Source organism: Antechinus flavipes, chromosome 4 (genome assembly GCF_016432865.1).
Source record: "Antechinus flavipes isolate AdamAnt ecotype Samford, QLD, Australia chromosome 4, AdamAnt_v2, whole genome shotgun sequence".
NCBI lineage: Eukaryota > Metazoa > Chordata > Mammalia > Dasyuromorphia > Dasyuridae > Antechinus > Antechinus flavipes.
In genome coordinates, this window is record NC_067401.1 from 476032789 (window position 1) to 476057069 (window position 24281).

Genomic DNA, 24281 nt, shown 5'->3' on the forward strand with positions numbered 1-24281 from the left:
GACACTGCCCACGCCCTCCTAAACTCCCTGCCATCTGGCTATCTGGTTTTCCTCTCTTCGCCGCCCCCACCCCCTGCCAGTCTCCCAAGGTGGCGATCCTGAAGGTTGCAGAGGACCAAAGCCAATGGCCTGGCCACTGCTGACTACCCCTTCTCTTCCCTCAGCTTCCTGTTTCCTGGTTCTCCCCCCTCTACAACTGCTTCTCTCCCATTTCCTTCCGCTCTCCCTGAGCCCTAACATGGGAATCCCTAGAGGATCCACCCTCAGCCCTCCTCCCTTTTCTCCCTTGGCTGTAGGCTTCTGGCTACAGAGATGAATCCCAAATCTGCCCGAGTCCTGGATGTAGCCTCTGGGTCCCTCATTGCATCAAACTGCCTGCTCTCCTCCCCAAACTGCCCCTCCTCCAAGCCTCCTCATGTATAGGGCATGAGGGTGACCTCAGGCCCCAGCTTTCACTGCTGTTGCCCATTCAGTGATCCAGACCCACTGTCACTTGCATCTGTATCATCTCCCGCCTTCAGCCCCTCCTCCCTCTTCCCATTACTTCAGTCCAGGATCTCCCTATCACCTCCCTAAACTACTGCAATAGTTTAATAATAGGTCTTCTCATTCTACCTAACTCAGTCTTCATTGGCTGCCACTTATCTTCTTGACACACAAATATGGCTCCTCCTCCTCCTCCAAACCCAATTTTCCCCAATCGGTTACTAAATAACAAAAACAACAATAACAACTAATACTTGAAAATTTATGGGAAACTTACATATTATTTGTTTGCTCTTTTTCAACCCTATAAAGTAGAGCATTAGTATCTTCATACTAATTTACAGATTGAGAAACAGAGGCTGAGAAGAGATTAAGTGGTCACACAAATAGATTCAAATTTACACCTTCCTGATTCCAAGTTCTAACTACTACAAACCCAGCTAAACAAAATTTAAATCCTTTGTATGTCATTCAGGGTCCTCCCAGTATGGAACCACCCTTTGTTTTCATTCTTATATCAGTCTATTGCCTATTACTAATCTACGCTCCAGTCCCACCTATGTACCTTTGAACAGGTTGTTCCTTACAGCCCGGATGCCTTCCTCCCCCGCCCTACCTCTTTTGCTTGGATTTCTATCCACTCTCTGGTACCCAACTCAAATGCCATTTTCCTCAGGCCCACACAATGGTAATAATAACCCACATTTACATAGCACTTTTACTCACAACACAGCATTGCAAATATTATCATCTCCCCATTTTACAGCAGAGAAAACTTAGGCTATGAGATGTTGAATGACTCCGCCATGACTGCACAGGTAAGTGTAGAAGGTGGGCTTTGAACTCAGATCTCTGATCTTGTGTCCAGTCGAGTAATGGAATAGTGAAGACATAAGCTGACTAAAATTAGCTGATGTAGAGTAGTCTTGAGGGGAAAAAAGTCCAGTCAGTTACTATTCTGTGTACTTTTCTAAGCAAAAGGAAAGAGAATTCCTGCCTCCAAGGAACTTCTATTTTAAAGGAGTAGTCAGTATCTACTCTTGCTTCCTTAAATCTTTCTTTTTGCATCCTTCTATTCCTTTTTAGTCAATAATCAACAAACATTTATGAAGTGCCTGTTGTACGTCAGGCACTATGCTAAGTGCTAGGAATACAAAGAAGAAACAGTGCTTGCCCTCAAGGAGCTTAGGAAGATAATTCACAAAAGGGAGCTAAAAAGGGGTTGGGAGGGCAGCTCCAGGGACTCTCTGGTGCATCTGAGGAGTGAAAACCAAGTAGAGCAGCTGACAGGAAACAAAGAAAAGCCGGGAACTTCGGAGCCTCCATAAAAGAAGGCTTTGGTAGGACATTTCTACTCTGTCCTCCAGCCCTTTGATCACAAGAGAGAGACAATAAGGATACTGAGCAGGTATTGAGCATCAAATCCATAGCAGTCCCCAAGGGTCCTAATAATAATCTGGGCAATGAGGTTATAACTGAAACTTACAAAGCTGTCAGAGAGGAGCCTGGTACAACGGGCCTGTCCAGTCCCAGAGCCAGGATATGGCAGAGGCTGGGCTTGGACATATACACAGTTATGCATCAGAGCATGGATTCTCTTTCCTACTTGACTGAACGCTCCATGAAGGCAAGAATCCCGTCTCCTGTCAGCGTCTCAAACAGTAGTGAACAGCTGTACAGTTTATTTGCTGTTTATTATCTCCATTACTCTTACTCTCCCCATGACTTTTCACTCCCTTTTCTGTGTTGTACTGACTTCTCGATTAAAAGGGAAGCTCCTTGAGGGCAGGGTTGTTTTTGGCTTTTATTTTCTTTTCACTTGTATTTATATTTTCAGCACTTAGCACAATACATGAAACAAAGTCAGCAAATTAATAAATGCTAGTTGACTTGTCTTGCCTTCCCTCCCTCTAGATATCAGCTTATTTTAGTCAACTCAAGTGTCTTTAGTCTCCCAGAGCTCCAACCTCATGCCTACATCTGCACGCCAATGGAGTGTTTACCCCTCACAAATTCCTGAGCACCCAAAGGAGAGATTGGGAGGCGATTAGCCAAAGTGCCCTCTCTGTGAAGATGCTTCAGAAGTCAGTTCCAGGGAGTCTAAGAACTAATCTGCCTCTGTAACTGCCTGCCCCAGATGGTGCACAATTGGCTTTTAAGAAATCCTTTTCCCATCAGCCACTGACCCAACTCAGACTTCAGTTCAGACACACAAATGCTTAAAAAGGCTTCCCAGGCCCGGCCACCACCCTAACCCCCTCACAGAAGATCCAGCCCCGCAAAAGCCAGAGTGGTCATGGCACCCATGTTTCCAAAGGTTTCCAACACAGCCACTAAGAATCAGAATAACTACTAAACCATCTCAGGAGATAAAGACCGTCTCCCCTTCTTTCTGGCTTAACACCCACAACGAGGAGTGAAAGCAACAAGCCAGCCACCTCCCAGAAAGCAGGAGTCCGTACGAGTCCCAGGGCGGCAAAGGCAAGAAGAGTCACCGAGACGGAGGACGGCCTGTGTCAGCACCCTTCAGCCTGGACAGCGCCACAAGCCTCACTGTAGTGATGGCCAGCTCACACAGCGATTTATGTGACATCCCCTCTGAACCTCCCAAGAATCTCGGCAGGAAGGAGCCATCACTGTCCCCTTATATATGGATGAACAAACTGAGATGGAAATAAAATGACTTGTCCAGATAGGAAAGTGTCACAACAGGATCTGAACTGAGCTCTTCCCAGCTCCGGATCCAGGTTTCTACCCATTGGACTCTCGAGCCATGGTAAAGGAATAGGGAGAAAAGAGACCAGACACTTGAGATCATGGGACAAGGAACTGCACCAGTCATACAGGTCATTCACTGGGGAAAATTGGGGGAGTTAGAAGGGTGCACAACTGGGCTCAGAACTGCTCCTCATCCTCTCCCACAGGTCATCTGAACTCTAGAGCACCTCAAGTTAAACAACACTGCTCAGAAGGGGCTGATAGATCCCTTTCTTGACAATGGTGTGTGTGTGTGTATGTGTGTGTGTGTGTGTGTGTGTGTGTGTGTGTGTGTGTGTGTACACAGCCACCTACCTATGAACACACACCCTATTAATCCTTGTGTGCGTGTGGGGAATTAATGTGACTTCTCTGTGAGGGGGTGTGGTGCTTGTCTATCTCAAGGAATAAGCCTCCACTCTAGAACAGAATTTTAAAATAGTCTAATTTGTTCTTAAAATCCAAATCAGGAATGATTATTTAAAGCAAATTCACTAACTAAGACCTTGGTGAATATAAATTTCAAAATCCTCATCAGGCTAATTTTGTGGCACAAATTGACTTTTAGAGGTGAAGCATCAGAACATAGGGGCTGGGGGGGGGATTGGGCTAGAAGCTCTTCAAGACCCCTCCCATTTCACACAACTACCATCACCAGTGGGATGGTGCTGCCTAGTGGATGGAGAGCCAGCTTCATAATAAGAAAGACTGGACTCAAATCCCAATCTGGGTGTGGGACACAAATTGTCAGAGGGCCTCGGGGGTCACGGGACATAAGAGTTAAAGGAGGAAGGGACCTCAGAAGTCATACAATTTACAGGGAGAAAACTGAAACCCAGCAAGAGTAAAATGTGCCCCCAAATGAGAAGTGCCTTAATCTCACCACAGTGTATGAGCAATGTGCGCACACAGGTGTGCAGTCTTCAAGCAGCTCTGTGTGAACCATCCCAGAATTCAGTCTATTGTCAGAGATTTGCACGCCCTCTGTGCAACCAGAGACAATCATTTCCCTTGGCCTCCATTTTCCACTTTGCAAAATGATCTTCGTCCCCCAGTTCAGATGCCCTGTGAGTCAAGATCTGAGGGAAATTTAATATGGAGAGTTGGAAGAAAATATTTTAATGTACGCAGAATGGCTATAACCTCCATTTTCTCCTAAGTCTCAGTTTTACCATCTGTAAATGGTGCTTGGGGCCAAAGGGTCATCTGCAGATGACTGAAGATAAGTATCAAGATTGTCTGTCACTCACAGCCACCAGGCCCACTGACATTTGAGGAGTAAAAAGAAAGGCCAAAGGTAGTTCCCGCCCCTCAAGGAACTAACAACCTAATTAGGGAGATAGCAAGCAAATAAATAGGTACAAACAAGCTGTATGCAGGATATAGAGGAAATAATTAAAGAGAGGGAAGGCACTAGGATTAAGAAGGGCTGAGAAAGGTTTCCTGTGGGTGGGATTTTAGCCAGAAAAGGCAGTAGGCAGAGATGAGGGGAGAGAACATTTCAGGCATGGGAAATGGCCAGAGAAAATGCCTGGTGCTGAGAGTTGGGGGTGTCCTATTCATGGAATAGTCTGGAAGCTAGGGCCACTAGATTCAGGCATGTGGAGGTGGAATTGGGTGAACCCAAGAGAAGGGAGGAGGTACCTTTTCCAGCTCCCTGTCAAGGAGTCTTTCTAAGAACGAAAAGGCCTAGAACAAAGACTGACCACAGCATGGTAACCAACTGGTCCAACCAGTCTTGCTGAGATGGGAGGATCTCCTCACAGCCCCTCCCCACAGCGGATACATCAAGCAATCTTGTTGATCTGTCCATGGATTTTCCTTAGTTATTTGATTTTCTAAAGTCTAAAGCTGGCATTCTTCCTGCCATCCAGAATCTGATGGGCCTTCCAGAACCCATCATTACGTGCCTGCATCTTTTAAGATAAGTCTGAACTAAACTCAGTTGGAAAAGTAAACTGCTCCCAAAGAGCAGGGAGAATCCTTCCCTGAATGTGCCACACCACTGCCAAAGGCAGAGAGATCACCATTCGCTCTCCCCCTGATTTCTTTCCTCCTCTCTCCCTCCCTCTACACTGGGCCATCATTCTTCAGCGAGGACTCCCTCTGTCAACTGAGATGATTGAGCCTATTCTAGTCAAAGTTTCTACTTCATGCTCTCAGAAATCAAAAGCTGGAGTATCTTACCTGCAGGGTCCCATCTGGGGAGGGATTTTCTCCTTTTATACAATGCTTTGTCAGATCCCAGTGTTCCAAACAAGGGAGTCTGGCAGATGCTGGCCAGCATGGGAGCCAATATGTTAAGCCAGGGATTGGGGTTGGGGAAGAAGGACACCTTTCTCCTGCCCTCAGAGGCCTGTCATGTTAACCCAAAGTAGGAGAATCGGAGAAAAACTCTGGGCAGGCGGAGAAGGGGTCAACATCTCCCAGGGAGCAGTCCAAAACCGACTTGACTCCACTATCAGCTATTTGTCAACTGTTTTAACCCAGGGGAATCTTCCTTTACCTTTGGCTGTTGATAGTTGTCTTATTTTTTAACCATCCCCATTCTTGGTAATGCTTAAAATTCTTGCTAATGATTTTGTCTATAAATAAAGATCTGGAAAAGCTGCAGTTGGGTTGGGGACGAGGGGAGTGGGAGTGCAGGTGATGATGAAAAAGCTCTTCCAGCTGCCAAGGGACCTGCCTTGATTCTGGAGAAGAGATACCGCACAGCCACATCTATGGGTAGCAGGGAGGGGATGTCAGCCCCAGTTCTCCCTGAGCCTGGACGGTGGGCAGACAGATGGACAGACAAACAGCTCTGGCATTCTCTTACCTTGATGGTTTTTGTCTGGAGCCGGAGTCCATTTAAAGTGTTAATGGCTTTCTCTGCATCCTTTGGATCAATATAGTTAACAAATCCATACCCTAAACTCTGTCCTGTTGAAAGAATAAAAGAAACAGAAAAAGACTTAGTATCTTTAGAGAGAAAGGCAAGACAGAGCACATTAGCACACCATGACTACGAGCCACCGCCACGGCCAAATGTGACTCCCGACATGGAGGTTTTCAAATACTTCCTCCATCACGCCTTTAACTGAAGAAACAATACCCCAATATACAAAAATGTGTGTGTTAAAAACCCCATACAGCAGTGAATCGAAAGAACGGATGTCACTGTCTTCCACATGCAGGATGGAAGTCACCCCCACGGGCTGCTCTTCCCGGCTGCATGGTTTCTAGCCCAGTGAACACAGAATCCTGAACACAGGATGGAAAAGCTACCATCTAAGACAATCTTCTCATGTTATAGCTCACGAGGATCCAGAGAGGGGGCGTCACTTGCCCAGTGTTACAAAGAGAATTCTAATTGTCAATGGTGAGATCAGAAGCGAGGTCCCCTGATTCTAGATTCAGTGTTCTTTTCACTGCAGGGAGGCAATCATTTTACTGTATATGGTGCTAGAATTCGAAGCAACTGCGACATACCCTCAGCCCGCCACTCACCGAAAAGAAAATTCCTCTCCCTGAAAACAGTTTTTCTACCAGTCAACTAGTGAGAATGTAGTACAAAGGGCAAAGTGAAAGACATTTGTAATCAGGGGTTCGGCTTCTGTGTAAGGAGATGGGGGGCAACGTGTCTACAAAGAAATGACAACAGGGTTCCTGATTAAGAAAAATCACCGCCACCATCAACAAAACGGGCAACCACTCCAAGCCCGAGAATGTGCTTGCAACCATGCTAAAGCTTATAAATAGTCCATCAGCTCTCTCCGCCATGTGTCATCAGCTAAAAATATCATTCGGAAACTTTAAGTCTTTGACATTCCCCCCTTTCAGCAGCACGGCTCTGGGACAGCTACAGGATCCAGTCTGAGTGTCCAGGCACTGTGGGCGTCAGGCAGGGCCGCCATGAGTTAAATGAAAGGACATCACACGCCAGGAAAGAAGGGTTATATAAAGCCTCCTTCAGAGCGCCGGTGATGCTGACGGGAGACCAAACAGCCTGCCACTGCTTCTTGATGAGAGCCCATTTTAGCAGCCAAAATCAGCTCAACAGCTTCTGTTTTGCTGGTAAATGTCTGTGTTGATATTGGTAGTAGGAGGGGACCCTATGAAACAATTGGGTTTGTATCATGAAATTTTTTTATATCTAAACTAATTTAAAAATCAAATTTAAAAATACTGGAGAAAAAAAAATACCTGTCCATACATTCAAGGACACATTAAGTTCTAAGAGTCAGAGCACTTCCCTGCAACATTTACATACACAGCCATATGCATGTGTGTGTGTGTACACATATACCATGGAGAAATACAGATACATGTATGTGCACACATCTGTGTATATATGTATGTGAATATATTTTATAGATCACACACATATATCGTGCAGAGAAACGTGTGTGTCACACACACACACACACACACACACACACAATCAATCAACCAATCAAATTCACCCCCTCTCATCTCCACCCTCTCCCTCCTCACTCTTACTTTGGAAGAATACAGTGGTATATGCAATCTGCCAAGTATAACTTTCATTAGAAAAATGGGTAGGGGGTTCTGGAAGGAACATTGGAGAGGATGTCATCCACACCATGTGACGTCCTCTCTACATCATCAGTGAGGAGTGAGCACTACGCCCTTGCCAATTATATGCTTCTCCCTCATTTCAAATGCCTTCTCTGGCTCCATTTTGAAAAGCACAAGAGCATGGCTTGGATGGCTTTGGTTTTAAAACATCAGTTTCTTTTCATTTTGTCTGGGTTTTATGCAGCCAGATTACATCAATCTAATTAAATCTACTTATATCCTGCAATTTTCTCATTTAACTTTACCTTGAAGACAACAGAAGCCATTTAAAAAAAGAGAATCGTGTACCAAAACACTTTTTATCGTCTTTTCTATTTAAACCCATGCTTCCTTTCAATGACTAAGTGCTTACAGACAGTTCCAGACACAACGTGTCGCTATTTTAAATGGCATCCAGGTTATTATCCTTTACTTCCATTGAGCTCCCCTGAAGCACAGGCTTTTCGGTAGGTCACATTTACCCAATGTATCGACCTCAGAAAGGTGGCCGGTTCTATAACCAGCACTTCTGGCCCAATTCACAGTGAGAGAACAAGAATGAGGGAAAGAAGGAAAGGGAGAGAGGGGGAAAGAGAAAAGACGAGGAAGAAGAAAAGAAAGAGAAAAAGAGGGGGAAAAAGATAGAGACAGAGAGACAGAGAGAGAGAGAGGGGAAGAAAGGGAGGGAGGAAAAAACATAAAATTACAAACAAAAAGCCAGGAATATTCAAATATATATTTGAATATTCCTGGCTTTTTGTTTGTAATTTTTATATATAGAGAGAGCGAGCTAATATTTATATGGCGCTCTAAGGTTTCCTTCCATACCATCATAACTGCCTCTTTCTGACATTCTTCCTGACTCACCTTTAACACCTGAAAGAAGTGATACTTTGCTCCCTCCTGACACACAGCCCCCAGTGAGAATTTCTGTAGGAGAATTCCTAACAAGAATTGGTGTCTGTTTCTGGGGAAGACAGGAGTCTTTCTAAAATTAGGCAGATATCTATGGGAATTAAAATACACCTCTCTTTCTTCAAATTCCCATAGAAGGTCAACCACCCATATGCCCTTAGATGGGGACCTTCTGATGCCCCTAAGAAGATGGAAAACATACAGAAGTGAGAGACCTTTGGGAGCAAGGAAACGGGAAGTTGCCCCACCTGCCTTCCACACCTAAACTTTCTGGGAATCTTCCTTTAGGTGGCCAAGCAGGAATGCTAGGTGACAGTGGTTGCCATACTGGTCCATCCTTTCCATGAAGACCACTGGGCTTCCCTGAAACTAATTATTCACCATTTCATGAGGCAACAGCAAGAAAAGGCTGCCACCAGCCATCAACAACCCAATGACCACAATACAACAGCACTAAGGAAGCTGATGGCAGACCATTTTCCAACGGAAAACCCAGTTTATTTGACATGCAAGAGCAGAGGGGATGGAGGAGGACATGGAAACCAGAGGAAAAGCCATCCCTGGGCACACTGGCTGACTGGGTGTCTATTCTAACCACCAGGACTTCCAGCGAAAGCACTCAAAGGCCATGCCGTGCTGAAACTCAATGATCCCGCTGTGCTCCATAGCATCTGAGCCCCAGGTGAGAGAGAGCTTCCACTTCTGTAAAGGGCAAGGACCAGGCTTCCACCAATGCGGCTCCAAACCCGGACCCATGAAGGAAAGGCCCGTGGTCCGGCCCAGTCTCCAGAGTAAGTCTGTTGCTTGGGTAAGCTGAGAGGGCCCAGGCCGGGCCTTCCCACCACTCTGTCTGGAGTAGAGTGTGTTGGGTTGGTTATAGTGAGCAGGTGCTTCTACATGTGTGGAGAGCTGCATTTTGGAGCCAGATAAAAGCATCTTTAGTCATTAATTCATTTTCCCTCTTGCTTTAAAACAAGTGACCTGTTCGTACAGACACGTAGTCAGTTGGCAGTCATAAAGCACCTACTCCGTACCAAATGCTGTATGGAGTACACTAACTGCTGTAAATACAAAGAAAAGCAGAAGCAGGCCCTGCTCTCAGGGAGCTGAAATGCCAGATATAAAACGCCAGAGGAGCGGGGCTCCCGGCAAAGATGCGAGCCACCCAGAAGTGCTGGACAAGGTGGGACTGAAGCAGCAAGGGAGCACTTCTGGGTAAGAGCACAGGCAAAGGCCTGAGGATGGAAATGGAATATACTATGCAAGGACAGCAAGAGATGGGCCAGACTACTGCGGAGGGCGTGAAGAGGCCGCATAGGGAATATTGCAAAGTGGGGTACCGGTGAGGCTCCCCAAGCTGGGGCACGCTGACCAAAAGACCGGGTGAGCAGACCGAGTCAGCCTTCTCACAGGGCCATTCTGCCCACCTGACTCTTTTCTCGTTCCACAGACATCTCGAGTTTCTCCTCTCTTTGCCAAGCTCCCGAGGCCAGGCCAGATGGGCACCTGCTGGGCACAAAAACATCGGAGGGCAGCAAGGACCTTGGGTGGATGCTAGAATCCTTGGCTCAGGCTGAAATCTTGCACCTCCAGGCACAGCGACAGGATCCCTGGGCAGCAAATACCCGACCACGTGGCTGGGAATGATCCACTCCCTGCCCGTTCAGTCCCAGGAAGCCCATCTGAGCCACCTCCCCCTGCTGCCAGCTGTGCTCAGGAAAACAGAAATTTGCCCAAACAGACTCAAAGTATAATCAGAGTGGAAAAGATGCTGATGATGGGGCGAGGAGGGCACCACCCAATCCCGAGCCAAACCGTGGCTTAGGGCCTATTCCTACCACTGCTGGACCCTGGACCTCCCCAGACCATTCAGTCCGCTTCATGTGGTCACTGGTGACCTGGAAGGAGACCTATATGCCATCATTCACTCATATATGTTTTGATATGTTCACCCTCGCCATCAAAGTTCTTTGGGTGGATGGGGATTGTTTCTATTTTTCCAACCAGAACCTGGCACACGGTAAGAATTTAATCAATGTATGTTCATTGTCTGAATGAGACAAAGCTGGGAAAAATGGACCAAATTGATTAAGATAAAACGGAATAGGGATAAATCTAAAATCTTGTACCTTAATTTTTTTTAAAGCAAATGAATAGTTGTATGATGGTCAGGCAACAAACATCTATTCACAATAATAACAACTAACAACAGCTAAGTGATTCACGGGGCCTGGATCAGGATGAGCTGAGTGCAAATCCAGCCTCATACACACATGCATGTATAACCCTCGGCAAGTCACTTTGTTCTCAGCTCAGCTGAAGAAGCTGAACAATGAGATTCATAATAGTATCTACCTACCAGGGTTGTTGTAAGGATCAAATGAGATAATATTTGTAAAGCACTTAGCATGGGGGAGGGCATACAGCAGGTGTTTAATAAATGCTTCTTTCCTCCCATTCTCCTGCTTCCCCTCCCTCCATTAACATAGCACTTGACATATATATAAAAACTTCATTTGATCTTCAAAACAGCCAAGAAGTAGGTACTATTTTCACAATTCATTCATTTTAGAGATGAGTAAACTGAGGCTAAGTTAAATTCAGGGATTGCTTACCTTCATCTGTTTGTTTCCGACCTCTCCCTCTCCTCTTTTTTACATGCTGACAGATATCCTTAGACTCCAGCTGGTAGACATTTAAAGTCCTTCATAACATGGACCTTTCCATATAACTCCCTTCGGCTTACTACATGTTCCATCTACACTGAACTCTTTATACATGGAAACTTGGGGAGCTCGCTTCTGGTTATGAGGGACTGGAGGGTTACTTTGAGTAGCACCTTCTAGAGCCAGGTAGGAAGGCCAGCTATCTGTCTCCCACCCAGCCATGATGGCTATAGGCACATACAACTCTCTTTCTCCTCTTTCTTATTTTCTCCTCCTCCTCCTTCCTTCCTTTTTTCTTCCCTTTTTTTCTTTCCTGTCTCTGTTGTCTGTCTGTCTGCCTCAGTCTCTGTCTGTCTGTCTCTCCTCTCTCTCTCTCTTCCTTGAACCCAGGTACTCAACCATCACAGAATAGAAGCATCCAGCCAACCTGGTGAGTTTGGGAGATGACAGATTGCATCCTCCTGGACAGACAACTCCTCCTGATTGTACCTTCTGGCTTTCCACAGTTCAGCTACACTCTCACACTGGAAATTCCCTCAGAGTTTGGGGTCTCCTCATCTTGGAACATTCACTATCCTTCTCATCCCAGAGCATTCTTCCTCCAGGCTAGCTCTCTTGTCCACTGGAGAGTTTCTTCTAGGGTTTCCATCTAGGGGAGGAGCCAACCTAACTCTTTTTGACTTTCTGGACTTCATCTTGCCTCACCTTACACAACTTTTGGACTCCCTTTTGTTTCCTGTCTTCTCTCATTATACTGCAAGCCCTATGACAGTAGGACTGATTTTCCTTTTGTTCCCATCTCTCTGTCCAGGGTTTAGAGCAGGGCCTGTCACATAATAAACAATTAAAATGTGCTTGTTGTTTGCTACCTCTCAGTGTCATCTAGGGTAACTATTGGTGTCAGCAGCTAATGACAGCATTAGAACTGGGAATGAAGAGACGTTGAGAGCTGAGCAGTGGACATCCAAAGAAAGCTGACCGGTGTACTAGAGAAGAATGCCACTCTGGACTCCAGAAAGGACTCCTGAGCTGTATGCACTAGTCTGGGCTCTGATTTAACTCTATCCATGTGACTTACCACTACTGGATTCTAAGTTTGAGCAGACTTTTCCTGTGTTTATTTTTAAGAGAGAATGCTGCTGGGTTTTGTGGGAATGTTCTGTACCAACTATTCTTACTATACCCTTTTCAGAAATACCTCTTCTAAAAGCAATTAAGTCAATCTGGCTGAGAGTGTGTGTGTGCGTGTGTGCGTATACACATACATATATGCATACATATATACACATACACACACATATATATGCTCAGGAATATATATATATATATATATATATATTCATATATAGGGGGGCTCAGGAGAAACAGTATTGGAAATTTAACCCTTCTTGATTATTCCTTAAATCTTAAAAGTAATCAATCTCTGGAAAATGGTGAAAAAGTAAGCAAGGGGAGTGAGGCTAAAGGAGGCTCCTGGTCTGAGGTGGAATCGCTTCCCTCAAAGATCTAACTCCCAGCCTCCCCACTGGGGTGACTGAGTCAAGAAGTGGCTGGCAGAGAACACATCAGCACTGGGAAAGGTTCAGAGAATGCACACAGCTGCCATAGAAGGCAGATGCTCTGGGGGATGGGCTGAGTCAGACAAACAGTGAGCTCCCAACCCACCCTCACTCTTGCTGTCTCACCCAGAACTGATATCCCAGTTTGAATTTCAGCTCCTCCAACCAGCTTCCCACTCCTCTCTGGGGCTCTGGAGCTTATAAAAGTCATACGCCTTGAGATGAGCTTTGCAGGATGGATAGATTTGGGCAGGAAGAAAAATCGAGTAGAAACTCAGATCGTTCTTTTGACAGATACTAGTGGGGATCCTGCCATACACAATGGGGGCATGGATCGCTCTCCTACTCTATGCCATCCCCTTGGCCCCTTTCCAGCCTCCTTTTACCCAGGCTCTTTTGGTGGGATACCAAAGAGCAGGTAATCAGATTTTAGAGACAAGGTGTTGTAGATATATCTGAAAAAAATTAAATAAGCCACCTGGCAAAATGAATAGTCAGGGAGAGCTGTGTTCAAATCCTGCCTTTTATCTTTATTGGCTCCTGACTAGAAATAAGTTACTGAATCTCGGTTTACCATCTGCAAAATGTGTGAATCATAACCAATCAAAATACCATTTTCATTTGTTTGTCTTTAGATCTTAACACACATTAAGTGCTTAATTAATACTATTCATTTATTGATAGAGCCTTAATTCCATTTCTTTTCTTACTATTATAGATTAGTCATTTTTTTAGTCATGTTCAACACTTCATCATGACCACTGTGGAAGTTTTCTTGGTTAAAATAGTAAAAGTAGTTTGCCCTTTCTTGCTCTAGCTCATTTTATAGATGAGGAAACTGAGGCAAACAAGGGAAAGAGAGTTGCCCAGGATCAAAATCTGTGTCTGAAGCAGGATTTGAACTCAGGGAACACAAATCATTCTGACTGCAGGTCTGGCACTATCCACTGCACCATCTAGTTATCACAATTCCATTTTTACATAAGTTTAAATAAGATGATGGATGAAAAGTTCACTGAAAGCTTTGCAGCATAATAGGAATATCAAGAATTACTTTATAAGAATGAAATAATTTCATCTATATGAAAATATCATCATATATGCATACATATGGGTGGACGAACGGACAACCTGGGATGTTAACCTTGTTATCTCGGTGGACAAAGGTCCAGGAAATAGTTGCTGATTTCTAAGGTTCCTTTTGACTCTCTATTCCTGATCTGGGATAGAGCAGCAGCTCATGCTTTTAACCATAGCCCTATGAGGTAAAGAAATGTGAAGATTATTATTATTCCCATTTTACAGATGAGGGAATTGAGACTTATACAGCTTAGTAAATCCTGCCTTTATTAAAAAGTCCCTTTAACGTTCCAGACACACACTGGGAGTACAAAGTTTCAAGTTAAACAGTGTCTATCCTCCCTGTGACTTATATTCTACTGAAGGAGACAATATTCAGTTATATGTGTCTACACACATACATGTGTATATACGCACATTAACACATATACATGCATCCACACTGAAATAAACGTGGTATAAATTCAAGGGGAGGGTGAGGTACCAGCATCTCGAAAAGGGGGGAGGGGAGGAAAGGCTTCAGGTAGAAGGTGGTACTTGAGCTAACTATAGTGACCCCCCCCACAAGCTAACAAATGGAAGAAGTAACATTCAAATCCAACTCTTTTGTGCTCTTTCTTTTAAATACAATCTGATGAATTAAACCACTTTTTAGTTGTTCTACCTTTTCAAGAGAAAGCTCACAAGAAAAGGAACTGATTATCTAGAATGGCTAAAATTGCCTTTTTAGGGCACTCCAAAACACTTACGGTATGTCCTCGGGCCCCTTCTCATCCAGTTCCATCTCCAATTCCTTTGACCTTCACAAGGCACATGCTCAATTCCTCAACAAACATGAGTTTATCATCTTTTGCTAAGGACTGGTCATACAAAAAATATGAACCAAAAGAGAGACATCTTGTACCTGAATCTCCTCTCCAACGCATCTAACAAGCGATTATCCAGAATCCTGGATTCGGAGTTAAAATGGGCCTCAAATGACAGGGAAAGATAATGTGGAATGTTGGAGGGGATGTGGGAAAACAGGGACACTAATACACTGTTGGTGGACACATCCAGCCATTCTGGAGAGCAATTGGGAACTATGCTCAAAAAGTTACCAAACTGTGCACACCCTTTGATCCAGCAGTGTTTCTACTGGGCTTATACCCCAAAGAGATACTAAAGAAGGGAAAGGGACCTGTATGTGCCAAAATGTTTGTGGCGGCCCTCTTTGTAGTGGCCAGAAACTGGAAACTGAATGGATGCCCATCAATTGGAGAATGGTTGGATAAATTGTGGTACATGAATGTTATGGAATATTATTGTTCTGTAAGAAATGACCAGTAGGATGATTTCAGAGAGGCCTGGAGAGACTTACAGGAACTGATGCTGAGGGAAATGAGCAGAACCAGGAGATCATTATATACCTCAACAATGATACTGTATGAAGATGTATTCTGATGGAAGTGGATTTCTTCAACAAAGAGAAGATCTAACTCAGTTTCAATTGATCAAGGATGGACAGAAGCAGTTACACCCAGAGAAAGAACATTGGAAAATGAATGTAAACTGTTTGCATTTTTGTTTTTCTTCCCAGGTTATTTTTACCTTCTGAATCTAATTCTTCCTGTGCAACAAGAAAACTGTTCGGTTCTGCAAACATATATTGTATTTAGGATATACTGTGGCATATTTAACATATATCAGACTGCTTGCCATCTTGGGGAGGGGGTGGAAGGAGGGAGGGGAAAAGTTGGAACAAAAGTGAGTGCAAGGGATAATGTAAAAAATTACCCAGGCATGGGTTCTGTCAATAAAAAGTTATAATTATGAAAAAAATAAAAAAAAATAAAATGGGCCTCAAAGTTACAAATGAAGATGAGCCCCTTGCCTGGGATCACAGGACTAGGAAGTATCCCCACGTATGCCTTCCTGGTTCCTTATTTAATGTTTTATATATTCTACTATACGCTATATACTAAAACATGCTGCCTCTGCTGGAGGACTGGACCTGTGGGGAAGTCACTGCATCCCAAGGCAGCCCATTATGTCTTGGACGGCCCTGACGGGGAGCTGCGGGGTGCTTCCTGGAAGGTGAGAAGGATTGGTGCCTCGGAGCACCAAGGTGGGGCCTCAAATCAGGCTGTTAAATCCTGAGGATTAAACTCCTCGCCCCTCACCCCTGGACCAAGAAATCTAACATCTTCTGAGCCTTCACTCCTGTCAACTCAAAGCATTTAAACCCGAGTAAGAAGCTGGCCTGGCAACAAAGGTTAGCAAAGGAGTGGAAGGTATCCGTGGAGGAATGAATCACCGACATAAATACCTGCTGCCGGCTCGGTGCAAATCGCCCTGACTGAAAGAGGAACGGGGATAGGCAGGGGGTGGAGAGGTCTCGGCTCAGGTATTGGACCTAATGCCCAGCTGCTGTGTGACCCGGGCCAAGGCCCTTCCCTTCTGGGCTCCAGTTTCAGACTCTCGGGCCCTCAGAGGCCACTTAGCTCATCCTGTCCCCAATAAGTCACCTTACCTGTCAGAAGAGGGGACCAGATGAGCTAAGAATACCTAACACTGGCATTTTATAGCTTCCCGAGCAATTTCACTCATTCTTTTGCAACTGGTCTTCACAACCTTAATCTGGGTAGACGTTATCACTCCCATTTTATAGATAAAGAAATAGAGGTTCTAGGACAGGGGATTCTTAACCTGAGGGTGCATGAACTTAAAAACAAATGCTGATACTGGGATTTCGACATTATTTCTTTCCTTTATGCATATAAAGGCATGATTCTGAGGAAGAGTCCATGGGATTTGCCAGCCTGCCTGTTCACCTGCCCAACCAAGGTGAAGAACCTCCACTCTGGGAGACCCAGGGACCCATTCAAGGTCAAGGATTTGGGAAATGCTGCTCAGACAATCCAAGAAGGCCAAAGCAACCGGTCACCCTTCCACTGCAGCACACTGACCCTTATCAAAGGCTTCTCTTCAATACTTTGTCTTTGACTTCATTAACTCATAAATTTGTTCAATAACTGACTAAGATCAGCCACCTCAAAAATGTACACGAGGTCCTAGAGAAGAGACAAAAATCATTAGCAGGTAGACCCCGTCCTCACAGAAAACCTTCACATCTCACAGGATGAGATGTGACTTAGCACTTAAATAAGGCCGTCATTATTTTAAAAATAATTTCAGTGTAGATTGGAATAAAAGCAAATGCTGAGGGGAGGCACTTGTTCAATGAGGGCACAAGGGAAAAGTCATCAATTCCTTAGGAATTCTTGGAAGACTTCCTGAAGAGATAGCGTTTCAGCTAAGCCTTGAAATATAAAGGAAATAATGACAGTGGTATGTATATTAAAGTCATGGAGGCTCCAGGACCTAAGAAGAGGCAATAAAATGGAATTCTATGTCTGTGTCCATTACATTCAAACTCCAGAGAAACAGGCCTATTGAAAGCCTGGAAGAGAAGGCCTGCCCAAAGTCAGACAAAACTTCGATTTAAGACTTTTTTGTGGAGGAAGGAGAGGGAAGCAAAAAATCTTGTTTTTTAAAACACTTTTAGTGAGTTGAAACAGAATAAGCTAGGTTAATATATATACCTCTATTTTCTCCTCAAACTTAAAAAAATCATTTTGGTAATTTTAAAATAGTTGTTAACTCAAAGGTATTTTATAGTAACTTAATTGCTTAACTCCTTTTTTTTTAAACCTAGGAATCTTTTAATTAACTCTGTGGCTTTTTATCACTTTGAATGAAATCCCTCTTCAGGGATGTCATGGAGGGGATTCGTTCTTCATGGAGGGGTTGGAGCAGATGTCCTCTGGGGTCCCTTTCTCTGAAGGACTGATTCTATTAGACTTACTTCTCTGCTTACCGATCAGCAAATAAACCATTTTCTGCAGAGAGGAAAGGGAGCTTAACACAAATATATGAACCACAGCACTTTGAGAATTCAGTCCCTATCAAATGAGGGCACATGGCTCATTAGCACAAATAGTAGAACTCAGGCCAGAGATCTGGGTTTGAGTCTAGAATATGCAATTTATTTACCAGCAGAGTCACCTCAGGATTGCTCATTTCCCTCATCTGTCAACAAAAGGCACTGGACAAGGTGATCCCTAAGTTTCCTTCCAACATAGAGGGCCATAGAAGGATCAAAGAAAAGATCAGACCAGTGATTTGGGTTGTGCCGGGTAATGATCACCTAGAACAGAGAGCTGGTTCCTAATCTTGTCCTTGTTTTATTGGCCAAGGAGGGTGAAAATTACCCAAAAAAATGGCTAACAGGATGATATCCAAGAAACACAGGGAAACAATAAGAAAGTGTCTCATCAGAACACATTGATGATTCTGAGTCACATCACCAAAATGAATGATATCCTCCGATACATTAGGAACTGGCTGATGTGATCTCCAATGCACCATCATCACTGAAAGGTGGTAAAGAAAGAATCGTGCAAGATAGGAGAAGGGAAATAACGAAAATTTTTAAGAAACAGAACAGAACTGTGAGTTTGACTTTGATGAAAGAGATGGTCAGTGAATATCTAGAGAAGGAGGCAGTGATCAGAAAGAGCTGTCATGGCTTCATGAAGATTAGGGTAACGTCATATTAACCTTCTTTCGTTTTTTGATAGGGTAAGCTAATAGATTAGAGGGATGCTATATAACTGAACCAACAGATTAGAGGGATGCTATAGAAAGAGCTGACATAGACTTAATCTAAGCACTTGATAAAGCTTCTACTGTTATTCTGGTGGGAAAAGATGGAGAGATATAAACTAGATGCTATCCCAAATCAGTGGATATGGGACTTGGTGAGTAAAGTGTAATGTTTCACCATATCCTGACAAGAAAAAGTCTGGAGAACAGTTCTCCAGTTCTCCAAGGATCTGTGTCTGGCCCCGCGTTCTTAACTCTTTTACCAATGAGCTGGATAAGGGCACGTGGTATATTTATTTCATTTGCAGATGATACAAAGCAGGATGAGTTCAAGTTCAAGAACTTAACATGCTAGAGCACTGGCTGAATCTAACAAGATAAAACTCAATAGGCATTAATATAAAGTCTTATACCAGAGGTTTAGAGAATCAGCTTCACAAGCATAAGATGAGGGACGTATGGAGAGATAGCAGTTTGAAAGACACCAGAGCCTCTGAGTGAATTGCAAGCTCAATGTGAGTCAGCAGCATATGGAGGCCAAACAGCTAATGTGATTTGGGATGCATTAAGCAAGGAATGGCTTCCAGGACGAGGGAGGTTACAGTCCCAAGGTACTCCGCCTTCATCAGACATTATCTGATCTATATTCAATATAGCCATGGGTCACGTGGCTAAGTCTGAGTCCAAAGGAGAGCAGCCAACATGGGAAAAGCTCGAGTCCCCAGCATGGAAGGATCTGTTAGAGGAAATGGGGATATTTACCCTGGAGAAGAGAAGATGCAGGGTGGGCCACAGGATCAGAGGCGAATTGACATCAGAAGTCACATAGTCCAAACTAGAATGGGACTAAGGTCCAGAGAGTTTAAGTAACTGCCTAGGTCACCAAGACAGTCACGGCATGTGAAGGACAGTCATAGGAAAGGCAGACTTAGTCCCAACCAGAACCAGAAGCTATGGGTATCTGGTTCCAAAAGGCAGAGTGAGGTCCAATGTCAAAGAAAACTTCCTATTAATTAGCTCTTGAGAGGTGACTGGAGGTTAGAGATTAGAAGGAGGATTCCTTCTGGGACACTAGTTGGGCTGATTAGCTGGACTGGTCCCTTCTCACTCGGAAAGTCTACAATCCTCAGCCTGGACCTTCTGACTTGATGTCTTAAGGCCCCAGCTCTGACAATCTAACCTAGTCCAACATAAGGCTGTTCTCAGAGGAGGAAGGTGGGATGCCATCAAAAATGACTACCTGTGTGGGGCTGTACCTGAAAAGGCAGATATTCTGAGCACCCCATGCATACACAAACACTATTCTAGAACATGAGATGCAGCTGCTAGTTTCATTAAAAATAGAGAGAAAGAAAAAAGGATGATGGCTATATATATCCCAGTCCATGGGGAGGGCTTCTAGTCTCTTAGAATACCCAGCTGTAAAAGGGCGTGTCCCCTCCTGGGCAATGCCCCTGTACCTGAGCGATGCTCACCTGTGTTTGAAGACACACTCTGAGCTGGGGCCCTGTGCCATCTCTTCTGATAAGTTTTAGGATAAGATTCCAGCTCTGGACTGGGATGGCCAAGGCGTCCTAAGAGGCTCTCTCAGCTCCTCAGTTCTACACCTGGTCACCAGACAAGTGGCGCTTGAACAACTGGGATCATCCCCATTGTCCTCACTGGCTCCTCTGTAATAGAACTCCAGCCAGTTTTTCCATATCCTATGCTAAATCCAGACGTGTATCTTTGGTACAGTCCTATAATCGCCAAATGGCTAAGGGACATAGAAGATAAAGGCCAGGAAAGTCGTAAGTGCAGTATGGAAAGGAATAAAGATACGGCTGGTCTGAGCATTCTTAAAATGGAGGTTCTGAAAGGAACTAGTCAATTAGACAGAGAGGCTGCAGAGGGGAAGGATCCTTGCATTGTGAAGTCCTGGGTGAAAAGGTTTCTGCAGCAGTTAAGAGCGTATCCTGGAAAGCAATCTTTTTTTTTTTTTTTTTCTATTCTTTTCCAGTTGGGAAATTTCCTTCCTTCTTTCCTTCCCTTCCTTTGTCCTTCCTTCTTGAATTATTATTCCCTTTTAAAATCACAACTTTCTTTTAAATTCTACGTAAGGGGGAAATATGCATGCAAGTATCCATAATTTGTAAGCCTGGGAGATAGCTCTGGTAGAACTGAGAACCTGGGCTCTGGAAAGTCAAAAAGGCAGTCATCTGACCCAATTCAAGAACACTCACCTAAGGTCACTCAGTTTTCAGCTACATCATATCTTCTGAATCACTACAAGTTGTAAGTAGGTTGCAATATGCACGGGGAGCCTAACTGATTAAGTTACAGACTCTTTTAAGGACTGGATGATATAAGGCAATTTTTTTTTTTTTTGCTATGATTGAGGAGGATGAACAATAAGAATAATACCAATGAACACATATTGATGTGGTATTTCAAAACCTTCTTGCCTGGATCTAGGATGAAGGGTGCTTTGAGATCTGGCAAGGTCCCTATGAACAGACTCTGGCTGGCAGTCCCTGGACATTCTGGAGAGCGCTGCTAGAATCTTAAATTGGAGACAGTTTGTAAAAATAGGAGTGCATCAAAACAAAATAATGTGTAGGGGAAAAGTACTGACTTAAAATTGGAAAGGAGGGAAAAAACCAATATTAGAGATATAGAGGGAGGTAAACCTAACTCTCGTTGTTAAAAACAAATAAATTAAATAAAACAAAATGAATTCATGGCACAGTGAATAAGAAAACACAATTCCACACTTTACTCCTTGCAAGAAACAGCTAAAAAGTAAAGGTAAGCATAGATTCTAAGTACGAAGCTGGAAAAACAATGACTATGCATCAGGTGGACCCAAAGAATCAGAAGGTGCAATCATGCTATCAGAAGAAGCAGAAATAAAATTCATAATATCAACAGAATAATCAAGAAAATCACATTATGCTTGAGGGATCCACAAACAACGAATCAATATCAGTATTAAATTTACATGCAACAAATGTGATAGCATCTGAATTCATAAATAAAATTTAACTGATAAAAGAGATAACACAATAAAAGGAAACTTTAATGTTCCTCCCTCAGAGCTAATAAATGTAACAAGAAGACAGACAAAAGACAAAATACAGAACTGAATAAACTTTGGGAATTTAGAGCTAAATTATTTGTAGTGCCGTGTAAAATATACATATATTTCCTGGTACCAACCACATGACTTTTTTTAAATAAAAAAGACTATGTATTAGGACACAAAATTATAAATATTAAAAAGCAAAATGCTGAACACATCCTTTACAGATCATTATGTAATTAAAATAGCAATGAATTCAGGGGCACCAACAAAAGACACGGGCTTAAGTGAAGAATTTTTAGTGATATCTTAAATGATAAATGAGTTAAAGAACAAATTTTAGATAGAAAAATAACTATGTAAAAAGTAATGATAATGATAACATATAAATATTTCAGAAATGTAGCTTAAATAGTCCTTAGAGGAAAAAATTATATTCCTAAAAATATACAAAAAATAACAAAACAACTCTTAAAAAAGCCTTTTTACCTTTTAAGCACAGGGGCAGCTAACCAAGATTTGAGGACAAAGAGATGGTGAGCTAAACTAGGAATGCCCAAGGATGGTGTTTATCCCCCCCATTACATTTCTGAGCTCCTTGAGGGCAGGCCTGTCTTTGTTTTTCACACAGCTCTTGGCACACACGTAGGTGCTAAATAAATGCTGGATAAACTAAGGGAATCAAGTAAGGGCTGGATCCTAACCAGACTTAAATTTTATTTTACCCCAAACTAGGGAACATGGCTAAAAATAAATATAATACATTTGGTGCTTACTTCTTTCCCCCACTTTTTTGGGGGGCAGAATTCTGAGTTTATGTGATGCAGGGAGATGTACTTTAAGTCACAGGCAGGGAAGGTCAGAAAAGAATATGCGTAAGTAATGGGGCCAGCTGTCTCCCACACCTGAAATGCACTCTTTCCTACCTCTTTCTCCCAAAGTTCCTCTCTCTTTGAGACATAGCTCCCGAGTCAGATGGTATAGTTTCTAACAACAAAGTCAGGAAGTCCTGAGTTCAAATTCTATCTTAGATATTTTTTCCTCAGGGATAGAATTTTTTCTGAGGACTACTCCGGCTTCATTTCTGAAATATTTGTATGTTATTGTTCTCATTACTTTTTACGTGGTTATTTTTCTGTTTCTAAATAAAGAAATTATTCTTTGATCCATTTATTGCTTAAGAGTTCACTAAAAATTCTATATTTTTTCTTTTGTTGGTGCTGCTCCCTGAACTCACTGCTATTTTAATTGTATTATTATCTGTAAAGAATGTGTTTAGCATTTCACCTTTAAACATTTGTTTGTAATTTTTCTGTGCCCTAATACATAGTCAACATTTATATAAAATGTCATTTGGTTGGTACAGAGAAAAAATATATATACAAACACGCATACATACATATAAATGTATATAAATATATATATATAAATGTATATGTATACACACACACACACACATATTCATTCTTTAGTGATACCATTCAGAAGGCACTACAAATAGCTGGGTAAATCACTTAATTTCTCTCAGATTCAATTTCCCCATATGTAAAACAGATAATAGCAGCTCACAAGTCTGGTTTCAAGATCAAATGAAATAATAAATTTATAGCACAATGTAAACCTTGAAGCTCTAGATAAATGCTCTAATTAGTATTACTATCACAAATGCTAGTACTAGCCCCCTTCCAAATGATTATGTATTTAACTATTTTGTACATTTTTATTTATATACTTTACAATCATATTATATTTCATTATTATATGTATCTGCCATTAGAATATCAATTTCTCGGGCACAGGAGTTGGTTCTTTCTCTCCACTTAGCTCCCTAGCACCTAGAATGGTGCTTCGGTCTATAGGAGGAGATTATTTAATAAAGTCTGTTAACGGATTGATTGATGAGAAAGAACTGATAACGCTACAGAGGCAAGAGGGACACAGACTAATCGGGGCCGTGGGACAGGGATTGTTTCTGCTGCTGGACTACTCGAGATCTGGGCGGGGATGCTGGCTTGTTAATGATTCCTAATAACTGCTTTCAAAAGTATACTATTAAAATTCCTATTTAGATTTATTCATTTTAAGAAAAGTACTGCCTTTCTTAAGTCCTTTTCCCTAACTGGTTCTTGGTTCCCTTATAATAGTGACAAATCTTTAAGGTTTACAATATACTTTACATTTTCTTTCCTTCTCTCTCTCTTCTCTCTTTCTTTCATCTTCTTTCTCTCTCTCTCTTTCTTTCATCTCTCTTCTCTCTTTCATTCTTTCATCTCTCTTCTCTTTCTTTCTTTCTTTCATCTCTCTTCTCTCTCTCTCTTTCTTTCTTTCATCTCTCCTCTCTCTCTCTCTTTCTTTCATCTCTCTTCTCTCTCTATCTCTATTACATTTATACATAATCTCATAGGATCCTTATAATAACCACAGGAGGCAGGTGCTATAATTGTGTCCATTTTACAGATAGGGACATTGAGGCAAGCAGAGGCCCAGGGAAACACAGCTACATTTAAATTGGAGTTCTTCCTGACTCCTACATACAGTGAGCAGACTGGA

At 42.9% G+C, this 24281-nt stretch overlaps 1 protein-coding gene across 8 annotated transcripts in view; it reads right to left on the reverse strand.

Moving 5' to 3' along the window:
- The window catches only part of ELAVL4 (ELAV like RNA binding protein 4), a 138003-nt gene that overhangs the window by 21291 nt on the left and 92431 nt on the right, over positions 1 to 24281 (reverse strand). For all 8 annotated transcript variants that reach the window (XM_051999728.1, XM_051999725.1, XM_051999724.1 and 5 more), the window contains one exon: positions 6062 to 6165. In XM_051999728.1, coding sequence (XP_051855688.1) covers positions 6062 to 6165 — 104 coding nt within the window. The remainder of the gene's footprint in view (positions 1 to 6061; positions 6166 to 24281) is intronic.